The sequence below is a fragment of the Nyctereutes procyonoides genome, unplaced genomic scaffold, assembly GCF_905146905.1.
Source record: "Nyctereutes procyonoides isolate TBG_1078 unplaced genomic scaffold, NYPRO_anot_genome, whole genome shotgun sequence".
NCBI classification, from domain to species: domain Eukaryota; kingdom Metazoa; phylum Chordata; class Mammalia; order Carnivora; family Canidae; genus Nyctereutes; species Nyctereutes procyonoides.
Genome location: NW_026575023.1, coordinates 951,896 through 965,605, shown reverse-complemented (window position 1 = coordinate 965,605; position 13,710 = coordinate 951,896). Strand labels below are relative to the sequence as shown.

The window sequence follows — 13,710 nt, the reverse complement described above, 5'->3', positions numbered from 1 at the left end:
GGATGAAGAAGCAACTCTTGTAAGGCAAAGGGATGAAGGATAGCTGGGAGAGATGTCAGACTGTGATAATGTTGCAGTCATAGGAATAACATAGAAATAAGCTCACCTTGTTATCAATGCCATGCTCAATAACTGACTGAAAATAACCCATGCAGACCCTAGCGTTGGTGTAAATGTGATGATAGCTTTAGGAGGTTTGGGGTTAAGGATTGTTGGTCAACTACCACCCAGCAGGTAAAGATCTGAGGAGACAAATTTTCCTGATTGCTATACCCCACACATTTGCAGCACAGACCTACTTCCCCATGGAAGTAGGGGTTCAGGGAGTATCTACTTCATGGTTCTGTGGGCTTTTCTTCCTGAGGGGAAACTCGGAAGAGGCAGCTTATTTTTTTTTAAGAGGCAACTTATAAATTAACTATAGTCCCTTGGTTTCAGTTGATCTCAGGACCTCACCTAGTCCTTTGCCTGTGCTTCCTCCACTATCCATTCTGGATTCTCCTCATTTATCAATTTGGCAGGTCATGGTGGCTGAACTGGTAGCCTGAATCCATCTTTTGTTCCTGGGAGTTAGCATTTACAGGCCACAGTTTTTACAAAAGAGTAACAAGAAGCCCCAAGTATATCACTTGGGTTCCACAGGTTATTTTTCCCTACTCTAATTGTGTGAAAGCAGCTTATGTGCCTTGTGAACTATGTGTAGTGGTTGCTGGAACCAGCCCATACCAGCTAGCAGATTTTCAGAATAAGATCATACTGACAGTTTGCACTTGACATGGAGGGAGTATTTATACCACATAAACAAGAAAATGATACAAATATGTTGCTCACCCCACCCCTCAAGGAGAGCCAGTTGTTAAACATTTGCCAATACCTCACTGAGTATGTGATACTCTGACATATTCTTCCCTAGAAGTGGATGCCCTCATTGAGTGCTGTATGGGATTCTGTGTTTGTGGTGGATCAAGCATTGTAAAGTTTGTAATGCTGACTGAGGCTCTTTGGGAAGCAAAAACAAACTGTACCCAGAATGGGTATATGTATCTGAAAGGATGAAACCACTGACCTTCACATGACAGAATGGGCCCAGTAGAGTCAACTTGCCACTAAGTGAATAGTGCCATGTTGGGACTCAGTATTGAAGTTTTATATATTAGAAGAAGCAACATTCTTAAAATTGTGTTCAGACTGTTGATTTACATGTGAATGCCAAGAAAATGCATAGCTCATAATAATACTTCAGATGTAACACATATGAACTGGTGCCAAATTGTAAAACTTCTGGTTGTCTTTTTCTTTTTTCTCTTTCTTTTGTTTATGTCATCCATCCACATAAACAAAGGTAGCAGTAATAAGAAACCCGATTGAGATTACAGTTCATTGGTTATACATTATAAACTGTATGATAAAATGAATAGCTTAGATTGCACTTTGACAAATTTCAAGCATTTCACAAGCTACCGGAGTGTGAATGCTAGTCATTTCTCCCCCAAACTATGAAGGAAATGGTAGTTAAAAATGAAAAAAAAAATCAATGTGTCCAAATATAAAATGTAAAGTTATAGTTTAAATATACTTTGAAGGTAGAGTCTAAAGATGAATTTAGAATTAAACTCAATGACCTAATTCCCAAGCAAGTACTAAGTTAACTTAGAGACATGGTATTATATTTCTATGTATATATAAGTTTACGTGAAAATAAAACTGATTAAGTAATACATTATGGAAATAATGTCTCAAATCAAACAACTTATAAAATTACCTTAAATCTAATGACTTGGTTTAATTTATTCATTTCATAGTTATATGTGAACACTAGTGCTCATTGGAAAAAAAGACAGTATTTACAAAAAATAGGTGCTAAAGGAAGAATAGAGCTTACTGGTAGCAGCTTTGGGAAAAAAATCATGAAAAATCAGATTTTAAGTAAGTAAAAAATCATTGTTCTTCCTGCATAGTGAAATATTTCATGACTTAAACTGACTAGGACATTTTATTTTGGTATATATGTTATTAAAGGCAATAGCCCAGGACTGACATCAATAATAAACCTTATAATAAGCAAATTAATGAATAAATGAACTTCCATCAATATGTAAGTTCAGGTGGTCCTTTTTATTTTTGTTTATTTTTATTTGATCACCAGTGAGAATGAATGTTTTCTTAAAATTTATTTAAAATTTTTGGTTAGTATCTATTTCTCACAAATCTGTTGTTTTATTTCTCAATATTTATGAACTTTTAACACATTAGGTTAGGCTAATCATATGTTACAGTTTTTGTAATCGTTTCTACTATGGTTTACCTTTAATTTTTTATATTGTTTTTGATTTAGGTTCATTAGAGTAGTAGGTAACTCTCAGGAATTTCGCTCAGAGTCATTCAGTAATGTATCTGATTATTTTTGGAATCTGGGAGTACTTTTGAATTCTCTGCCTGAACTTAACTATTTGTACTTCTCAGCAACAATTATTTTATGCCCTTCCCAGGGAGATATATACCACATCTAACTTCAAAGGGGTAACCAAATGCTGATGACTCTCACATTTACATTATCATCTCAAATATGTCCTGCACCCTAGCCAGATTCCTGCAAATTGCCATCTGGGTGTTCCCTACTCACCCCAAACAAAACACGCCCCAAATTATACTTGTCAACCTTTCCCACTCCAATAAATGTGTTCATCTAAAGTAAAGAGCAACAACCATCCAGTGTGATAAGTCTGAACTTGCCTTATCTCAGATATGTTCTCTCCTCTCTCCTCTTCCCCTATGTCATAAATGTCTCTTAAATCTGCCATTTCAACTTCTTTCCATGTATCATTGCTTTTGTTCAGATGCCATGTCCTTTATCATTGAGAGATTGTTTTTTTCCAATCTTTCAAAATTATTTTTGTAAATTTCCTATTCTAATAATTATTTATTTTTCCATTTGTCAAATCAAATCTAAACTCTTTGTTGAAAAATCTAATTAGCTTTAATATTTGAGGAAATATTCACAATAGGAATTTGAGAAATGTGTTTATCATTATTGGTTTTGGTATCATTTAAATATTTGAATTTTCTAGAATGGAACCTGTATTATGTTCAGAAGCATAAACAAATTTCTTCTATAGTTAGATATTTTGATGGAAGCAGCAACATTATGAATGTTTTTGATAAAACAATTTCACAATTAGACCAATACTCATATGTGTGGTTTTATATAAAATCAATGATATTTGTAATGCCTGTGCAACTTAGGCAGTCATTCCAAATTCCTGACAAAAATAGGTAGATGATAATAAACAGGCAGACTTTGACATTATTAAATGATACATGAGATAGTTATGCTAATTTAGCCTTTGACTTATCCATCATTTACCATCCAAAAGTCTCTTTTGAAGTAAAATTGCCATTCTATTGCTTTAAAAAATGTGGATCTGCCCATAATTTTTCATTAAAAAGACATTAACTTTTCAGAGAAATCACTAACAAATGTAATCCCTATTTGATTCCAGAATGCAAGGATAAATAAAACATGAACATTATTTTTATGTCAATTAATTTTACAAATCACCCTTCATCGAGATTTTATGTAAAAAAGATTACCATTTATTTTCTTTATAATATATGAGAAAACCTATCGTTTTACAGTGTGATAACATATTTACTTTTTTATGTTGTTTTGCAGCAAATGGAAGTAATCAGAGATTTTAAAGATAGTGATGCTGGTTATTACTGCAAGAATAAGACTAAGAGAGGATGAAAAGTAGGAAATTTCTCAAGCTACTCTGAACTAAATTTTTGGTGTTGAGTAAGGTTCTGTTTTGCTTTACACAGGTGATTAAAGCAGTAGAGGAAGGCTACCGTCTGCCAAGCCCCATGGACTGCCCTGCTGCTCTCTACCAATTAATGCTGGATTGCTGGCAGAAGGACCGAAATAGCAGGCCCAAGTTTGATGAGATCGTCAACATGTTGGATAAACTGATACGTAACCCAAGTAGTTTGAAGACACTGGTTAATGCATCGAGCAGGTATGAAGCCTGGCTTGAGGTTTTCCTGGTGGAGTTAATTCAGATTGATGCCATAAGTATTAAATCAATAAAATCATTATTTATACCCCCAAATCTCTGGATCTATATGATACTAATTTATGTAAATACAATTTTTGTATAATGCTAGTCTCTTACAATGTATTATTCTTAAATAATTTAAATAGTTATAAGCATCAACACCTTATCTGACAGTGTAAATGCCAGTTTCAAAAAAGTGTTAACTGTAGCCAAGTTTAGGTAACATTAAAAAGACTCAAATGAGGGGTGCCTGGGTGGCAGAGTCAGTAAAGCCACAGACTCCCTAGGGGTGCAAGGTGGTGATCTCTGGGTTGTGAGATCCAGCCCCACTTCAGGCTCCCAGTTGATCAGGGAGTTGGCTAGAGATTCTCTCTCCCTGTCCCTATGCCCCTCCCACTCATGCTCTCTCTCTAAAATAAATAAATAAGGCCTCGACAGCAGTGAGCACTTGTCACTCTTGGCAGACCTCCTCTTTGGGGCGGAATCCATTACAGGCCTGAACTCAGCCCAAGCAGCTTGCCAAAGAAGCCTCATCTTTGCTGCTGTGCAAACCCTGAATCTGTATTCATCGTGGGGAGCACAGCACATGTTGGCGTGTCATAGTCTTGGGACTATGTTTCTATCTTGGCCATCTTCAGAGTCTGGCATAAAGTTGATACTTTCTAAAAATCTCTTAAAAACAATCAATCAATCAACAAAAAAGAAGTTTCCTGAAAAAAAAATTTTAAAAAGCCCAAGTTGTTTATTTTCATGTGTTTTAGATGACACATAACTGTAGATGAGGCAAAATGAGATTCTAAGATCATAGGGAAAAGCTAAATAAGCACTGATATGTTGTAAACCAGAGATATCTAATAATAATTACTCTAATTTCTGTGTAACAGATTTTAGTGTCTGTCATATTTTATGAACAATGACAATTCCTTCAGAGATTCTTTGCTCTTATTTGGTTGTACACAGATATGTGGCTAATCATTTACTGTGCAGTTGGAACAAGACCTAAATCTGATAAATGAGTAATTTATAGGAAAAATTGTATAAACAAATGAGCATTTTAAAAATTTTTCTGAATGCACATGAATATATTTAAATAATGCTGCATATATGTAAAACATGCTTTTCTCTTTAACCTGATAAATTACAGAATTCTCCTCTCAAAAAATAAATAGGGTTTGATTCTATACTTTAAAAAAATGACCAATTGTTATTTTCACTTACTTGAGGCAGTTTTTTATTTTTACAAAAAGTATAACCAAATTGGCTGCCTATTAGCGTGAACTAAATGAGAAATAATCTGTTGGTAAAGTTACATAAGTTCTATGATTCCAACATAACATTTGTTTACTAGGCAAAAAGTCATTTTTAAATACAAATGAGGAATGAATCTTCAACTTCTGTTCAAGCATCATTAACTTTTTGTAGTAGCAACTGGAGAATTTATCTTCTTACTGAATATTCCTTATGTTGTTCCTGAAATATCTGCTTTTAAATTATTTACTGTCATGTAAAATATTAAGCATTTCTTTCATCTACTTGCTTGAATTATGCTATCACAAATGGACATAAAGAAAGGAAAATTGTAAAGAGACGTTTTGATGTTCTAAATTGTGTTAGTCTATATTGTATCATTGTAGATTAAGAGCAGTTTAAGAATCTCCAAAAATTTTTCATATTTTTTGTATGCAATATATAGAATGAGTTTACTAGGTTTCATTTAAACAGATTTGGCTTAAGACTATTCCACTCGCTAGCTATTGTTTGTTTAGTCATTTACAAATCTTAATTCTAGAAGATATTAGTTCCTGATCATTCTTTTTTTAAATATTTATTTATTTATTTATTTATTTATGATAGACATAGAGAGAGAGAAAGAGAGGCAGAGACACAGGAGGAGGGAGAAGCAGGCTCCATGCTGGGAGCCTGACCTGGGACTCGATCCCAGGACTCCAGGATCGCGCCCTGGACCAAGGCAGGTGCTAAACCGCTGAGCCACCCAGGGATCAGCCACCCTGATCATTCTTTTTTACATCGTTCACACCCATGTCAAAAAACTTGGTGATTTAAGTAACCTCGGAGATGATATTTGAATACCTCTCAGTACACTGAAATGTCCTCCTTCAATGATTCTGAGCACTAGCCTACTTTGAATTCTCTCTCACAGTCATGTTCTACAGTCTATTACTAAAAATTTCAACTCTTCCATAATTTCAACTTCAAGATCCTACTCTTCTTGTATTTCTATCTTCATCAAACCTTTGACCCCTATGACTCAAAGGTTACAAATCACAAGATACCCATTTATTCATCCAGATATTTATGTGTCCACATTGTGTCATGCTATGGGCTGGGTGCTGAGTATACGGCATTGAGCAACACACTATTAGAGAAGAAAGATACTGAACAAAATAAAAACAGTAAAAAAAAAAAAAAAACAACTTTGGTTTTGCAGTAGAGAGTAGGAATAGAATTTAGGAGGATAACTCAGAGGCTACAGTAGTTGTGCAGGTAAGACATGAAGTGGCAACAAATGAGATAGAGAGGAGTCATCAGATGTGCAATATATTGGAGGTAGAATGGATAGTACACACAATGATAGATTGTGAGGGGTTTGAGGACATGGAAGGAGTGAACTATTGCATTATATACTAGAGGGGGGAGGACCTCAGGTGGAGTTGGATGTGAAAAAGATGACAAGGTGGCTTCAGACATGTTGGGACAATATTCCTGTGAGAAATATGGAGGTGTGTAGTAGCTGTACGAATGCATGAGAAACCTAGGCTGGAGATAAAAATTGGAGAAAAATAGATGCTACATGAAACATAGAAGTGAGTAAAATTGCCTGGAATGAAATTCTAGCATGAGCAAAGAAGATTCAGAAGCCAAGTCTTAGGTCCCTCCAAATTTTAAAGTCAGGAAAAGGAGTAGTAACAGGCAAAGAAGATTAAAGAGAAGTCAAGGTGGGACCCCTGCGTGGCTCAGCAGTTGAGTGTCTGCCTTTGGCTCAGGGCGTGATCCCTGAGTTCTGAGATCAGGTCCCACATCGGGCTTCCTGCATGGAGCCTGCGTCTCCCTCTGCCTGTGTCTCTGCTTCTCTCTCCTCTCTGTGTTTCATGCATAAATAAAATCTTTAAAAAATAAAAATAAAAAAATAAAGGGAAGTCAAGGAATATTCAATGTAGTAGTAGCCAAGGAAGAGAGAGAATTATTTTTTCCTTAGGATACATTTCCAGAAATAGTTATCATCATCATCATCATTATCATCATCATATTATTATTATTATTATTATTGGCCAAAAACTATGAGCTTAGTACAGTTAAGAGCATCTCGTGGTTGCATTGATCCTATTCTGTTTTCTTATGTATTTGGGATTACAATTTGTTTTCCAAGTTCTATCACTCCTGGGGTGAATTAACAAGCACCCTTATGTAAGAGCATAAAATAATGATAAATAACTTCTGGACTTCCTGGGAAATCAGCTTAAATGAGCTTGAATTTCTCTAGCAAAATCTAGGAGCAACTGGCTTTACACAAATTATTCCTCATATCTAATTTTGGTAGCATTTTATCTATTATTTTAACAAATGAAAAACAATAATAAGAAGTAAATACATCTAAATCACCACATGGAAGTTTCAGCTAATGTTTTATATGTATCACAGAACATTTACTTATTAAACCATTACAAGTTTTCACTGATTTTGGATAAAAAAAATCTGAATAGTTTTGTGTTCTATATTTTGAATTATTTTCTTCCATGTTAACATTAGTATATATTTCCCCTAAAAATATAAACCCCAGATCCATTGATGGTGTGCTAACATTATGATTTGTTATAAAATAATTGAAGTGTTATTCTTAATATTACTATTTTCTATATTTTAGGGTGTCTAATTTATTGGCAGAACATGGCCCACTGGGATCTGGGGCCTACAGATCAGTAGGTGAATGGCTAGAAGCAATCAAAATGGGCCGGTATACAGAGATTTTCATGGAAAATGGATACAGTTCAATGGACGCTGTGGCTCAGGTGACCTTGGAGTGAGTAATTTTTCTGATAATTTTTACCTAATTGCTGGGGCGAGAAAAATTGTTCAGAATCCAATCTGGATGAGGTCAAGGGAAATCAGTTAACCTTTGTCCATGTGTGACAGTTTTCCAAGAAGCCTCTTCTTTTTTAGCCTGTATTGTTAACAACTGCATGGTTAATGCTACTTGTGGCCAGTATCTTTGCCTCTTTGCTTCAAACAAATAGCATTATAATATTGGAATAATTGGAATAACAGCTCCTTGGCAAAATACTGGCATTTTGTGTTGTGGAAAAGATGTTTTCTTGACAAAGTTTTTATACTGGTACCTATGTTATATGAATGTAACTACAAAACAAACTGTAAGCACAATTGGTGTGGCTAGTCCTACATAACCACAAAACATATTCTCAAATGTTGGCTGTGACAAATAACCGGGTAGCAACAGCTTCAACAAAGCTTCCCAGGCAGGAATCTCATTTAATCTCTTAAGTGGTGCACCTTATATCCTTGCAATCCAAGGATATATTAGATTCTGCCTCTGATTTCTTGTTTGGTACAATCTCAGTGGAACCAATTGTGCCCTCTTCTGTTTGCACGTTTAAGATAACATTTATCGAATCTTATTAAATAAAAAAAATTACTAGAGTTAAATATTAACTTCTTTAAGGTTGTAAGTTGTTTGTATTTTATTATATACTCTGTATGTGTAATTATTTTAGCCCAATATTTGTTATTTGTAAAAGTTAACTGTTGTTATGGTGATTCCATCTAGATTACATTAACGTGAATAATGTTTTAACCTGTGAATATAATGACAATTTACCTTAACTTACCTGCAAATTCAAAGGTTAAAATATTGTAAGGATTAGAATATAATAGAACATTCTAACACATTGAATCACAGCCCTTATTCCATTACTTCACACAATTTGAACGCTGAGCAGTTGTCTCTCACCGTTTCTAGTCTGGCATTCTTTGCTTCATTGAATTCACTGCCCATCCACAAAAAAGGTAACAGGGTACCATCATTTGTCACCAAATAATGTCACATTCTCAGCATTTCTCTTCCTCATATCTATAACTGTTGGACCTAAAAATCACTACTCAGCATGCTCTCTAAATTTGCTGAATCTCATCCTCATCCTCACCACCAAATTGTATCTATTTGATGACACATATGCTTTGCCCATTATTTCTTTGGATGCTCAAAGAACTCATTTGTCCTATATTTAAAATAGTAAACAGAAAATTTTGCTGATGATTTAAAACTATTTTTACATGATTGCTATTTAATTTTTCAGTAAAAATGGTCATTTTAATTTATTAAAGTCATTTGTCATTTTATATTAAAATGATACTGTAGGTATTTCTTCTACCCAATGTCAGATTACTTGTAAATATATAATAAAATTATTTGCATTAAATTATGTCTCTTTTTTATTAAAATAGCACATATACATAAATGTATATATAAATATTTACATCCACTATCTTTTTGCTTCTCCTTTCACAGAATAGTTTTAATAACAAATAATGTTTTTTGCATTAACTACCTCTCTTTTACATTATCTTTTTGGGGCCCCAAAATGTTGAATATTTTAACATTATATTTCAGTGTTTCACTTTTTTATTGTTTTTAATTATTTTCTCTTGATTTACTTGTCAACTCCTCTGTCCCCAAACATTCTTCATTCTGTATCTTTTCTTTCAAGACTTATTAACCTTCTCCTATCTTCTAATTATGGTTATCTGCCCCATTTCTATTCTCTAATAGTCTTTGATCAATTTCTCTCTACTTGGTTCAGCTTTTTCTATTATTTTGATATCTTCTTTCCTCTTGCCATATTACCTCCTTTAAGATATTTATCTTTTGATTTATTTACCTTAACTGGAAGAGTAAAGCAAAATTAGGAGACTCACTAACATCTTCCTGTCCAGAGACTCTGGTCTCCATCTGTCAGTTGCTTCAGATTCCTGGGCATATAATTATCCATTCCTTAATAGGAACTGAGCCAACAAACCTCAAATCCAGTGAAGTTGATTTCCAGAACCTTTAAATATATGTCCTCTTATTTATTGTGTTTTTAAACATATTTTTTCCTATTTGACAACAACATATTTATGAAAATATCATTTGAATAACTCATGGAACAGTGAGTAATCAGTTACTTGTTTGGTCAGGAATAAGAGCAAAAAGTTATCTGTGCATCTTGCTTGCCTTTCACCAAAAAAAATATTAAAGATACATGGCAAAAGAGCCGGGATATCAGCAAAGACAAAGACAAGTTCTTAAATATTTAGATAATGATTTTTTATACATGGTCTTTATCCAGTGTGTAAATACTAATTTTACGAAGGCTGCATAATGCTATAATAAAACAATAAAATATTATCATCATCGTTATTGCCAAGGCATAATAGAAACTAAGAACTGAAAGTATACCTGTGATAAATGGTTAGATGGGGGAAAAAGTTAAGATCAATTAGTATAAGGAAAAAGGTCAAACTGCCATATACTTAAGTTAGAATATTATGTTAGAATTTATGCCATCAAATTTATTTTCATCGTGGGTTTAGAAAAAGGAATAGAAAATATTACCATTTTTTCAGAATAGCAAAGTTTGATAAAAAATTAATTTTGTTTGTTATTTATTTTATCTTTGTTTTTTGCCTTTTTTTTCTCCTTTTATTTTTCCTTTATTTTCCCCCCAGCACATGTATATATGGCTTAATGTGGAAAAGAAATGAAAATCTTAACAGTCCTAAAATTAAAATGTGTTCAGCAATGTGGTTTTCAACCTTAGATGTCCTGTCTGTCGTTCTCTGTGCCTAAATATTTCTATTCTGTGCAAAATATACAGAACCATTGTTGTGGCAGTAATGGTGTAATCTGTACTATGGTGTGTAAATGCAGTGAATTGTGGTTGACAGGGGAAATTGTAACCTCACGGTGAGTTGCAAAATGAATCTAAAGATCTGTATTAAAGACAGTATAACAGCTGCTTTTAAAACTTATTATCAGACCAGTACTATCAACTTTTGATTATTCAGAAGATGATCAAAATCCTATGAATTTAAGTATTATGTCAATTGTGTGTAAGCTGAAGAGATTTACATTAGTATCATTTATTAAAAAGGGGTCTTACACTACAGAAATGGAAGTTTTACAAATCTAGTGCCAAAATTAATCACGCTAATTCAAGTAGATTTCTTAACTTATCAATAAAGATATTATGCATAATTTACTATATACATGAAATACACACAGGAGTACTTACTCCTCTACATTCTACATAATTAAGCTAAAGTTTCTAGTCTGGTTCATCATTTCTAGTTCATAGTTAAGCTGAAGTCTCTAGTCTAGTTCACAGTCTCACTATGTGTCACTCACGAAAATCATGACCAGTCATGGTTAATCTTTGCCAAATGTAAATATATTTATCTTGTACAGTAGATATATAAATATTATCAGGATTCTCTAAAGGATCCAAAAAAATTTCAGAACTACACCTGCAAGGTCAAAATAAGGCAAAAAGAATAGCCACTGAAATTTAATGAATATTTATTCATTTCTCTTCTCCCTTCTCCTATCCAGCAGTGTTGGTGGGGTAAATACCAGTGATATGGCTAAAAGGTGTGTAAAGCAGAAGGGAGAAGAAATGAGAGAATTACTAATCCACAAATGGGTGAATGAAATCCTGAATAATCAAGAGTTGCTCCAACATCAAGTAGACACCTCTTGTTGTTCTCTATTTTTCATTCTGCCACTTTAGTATCATAATATCAGTGTTTTCCATGATTTAATATTAATTATAGAGTAACATTTGAAAATATGCTGAAATGTAATTACATCAATGGGAATCCATTATATTTGCAGCTTTTCTAAAACTAATCATTCTTTGTTGACAAAAGCCAAGTTATTTTTATGTAGCAATACTCTTCTTATCATGTTTAAATTCATAAGCCTCTGCTGAAATATAGTTCATCATCATTAGAATTGGCTTTGGGTATTACCTAAGATTACACATGGTCATGATACATTTAGTATAATATTTATAAAGGGGGTACATTTAAGATTTTACTTAGCTACAAAATTTCCTATATAGAAAAATCAAATGAGTAAAATAGCATATCTTGTATCATTTCCAAGAATTTTTATAAGTAGAGCAGTAACTTTATCATTAAATGTAAGATACTTTAATTTTTATCAAATTTATCTCACTTTATTATGGCTAACTTGACCATTTAATGTATACTTTAAAGAGTAAAATGGCAATTTTTAGAATCATTGAAGTATGAGACAATACTTAAGATACTTTAACGCATTTATCAATATTGGGATAAACTTATTTAACCTTCACTAGAAACGTTTTTCTAAGACTATTTTAATCATAATTTCTCACATAATTAGAAAAATATTAAACAGGATTTTTTTAAGAAACTTCTTTGCTACTGAGAACAATTTTAACTTGCATAAATGATCTTCTCTCCAACCTTTTCACTGAAAATCACATTGCATAAAGGTATATGTAGGTTGCATGCATTATAATCATGCTATTTTCTAAATCTCTGCACATTAATTTGACAGCTTTTGAAATGACAAGTCAGATTTTAAAAACATCAGCATTCCATTAAAGACACACATAATTTATGGTAATATATAAAATGCAATGCTGTATTTTTATAACTCCATTCCTTCCATGGAAAGAGGGATTGGGAGGAGATAAGGGGAGGGAGCATTTCCATGGTCTGACCTTCCATGTGTATTTTAGGGGATAATCAGATCATAAATTGACCTTGAAAAAAATCTTATATTTAACTCACTGGAAAAATTTATTTTTTTTAATTTATTTATTTATGATAGTCACAGAGAGAGAGAGAGAGGCAGAGACACAGGCAGAGGGAGAAGCAGGCTCCATGCACCGGGAGCCCGATATGGGATTCGATCCTGGGTCTCCAGGATTGCGCCCTGAGCCAAAGGCAGGCGCCAAACCGCTGCGCCACCCAGGGATCCCTCACTGGAAAAATTTAAACAAACTGAATTTAAAATCTAGATATATGAAATGTTTTGAAGAAAGAAAGGTTTTATTTGCCTATAAACACAAGCTCTATAACTGCATTTATTAATCAAATAAAATCCCTCCAAATCTCTGTTCTTTAACATGATATAGATGTCATAAAAAATTTAAATTTCCAAAAGCACTGAACCAAGAGTCTTTCTTGTGGTCAAGATATTTTGAGAGAATGAAGTTATATTTACATATACTATAACAATAAATTAAACCAGTGGAAAGAAAATAAATCAAACCAGTGGTTTGATATCAATGAGACAATCAAGTGTTGAAATGTGGAGCACATACCTACACACCGCACACACATCCACACACACACCCATATACATGCATATATCAAAGTAAGATTTTGGTATTGTATATTTAAAATCCATGCAGTTTTAGTGGGAAACCTATAATTTCTTTCTCAGGTCCTTCAGAATAACTTGTAATTATTATTTTCAAAAGCTCATTCCTAATAATTGGATTAGTTATATGAATTGTGCAATATTCACATTCTAAGAAAGAACTATGTTTCCACCCTAAGTATCAATTGCTTCTTTTTTTTTAGCTAT

At 33.3% G+C, this 13,710-nt stretch overlaps 1 protein-coding gene across 2 annotated transcripts in view; it reads left to right on the top strand.

Annotated features, from left to right (window-relative positions):
* EPHA5 (EPH receptor A5) overlaps positions 1 to 13,710 on the top strand; it is a 314,116-nt gene that overhangs the window by 294,551 nt on the left and 5,855 nt on the right. For both annotated transcript variants that reach the window (XM_055342698.1, XM_055342691.1), the window contains 2 exons: positions 3,823 to 4,016; positions 7,939 to 8,094. In XM_055342698.1, the coding sequence (XP_055198673.1) occupies positions 3,823 to 4,016; positions 7,939 to 8,094 (350 nt within the window). The remainder of the gene's footprint in view (positions 1 to 3,822; positions 4,017 to 7,938; positions 8,095 to 13,710) is intronic.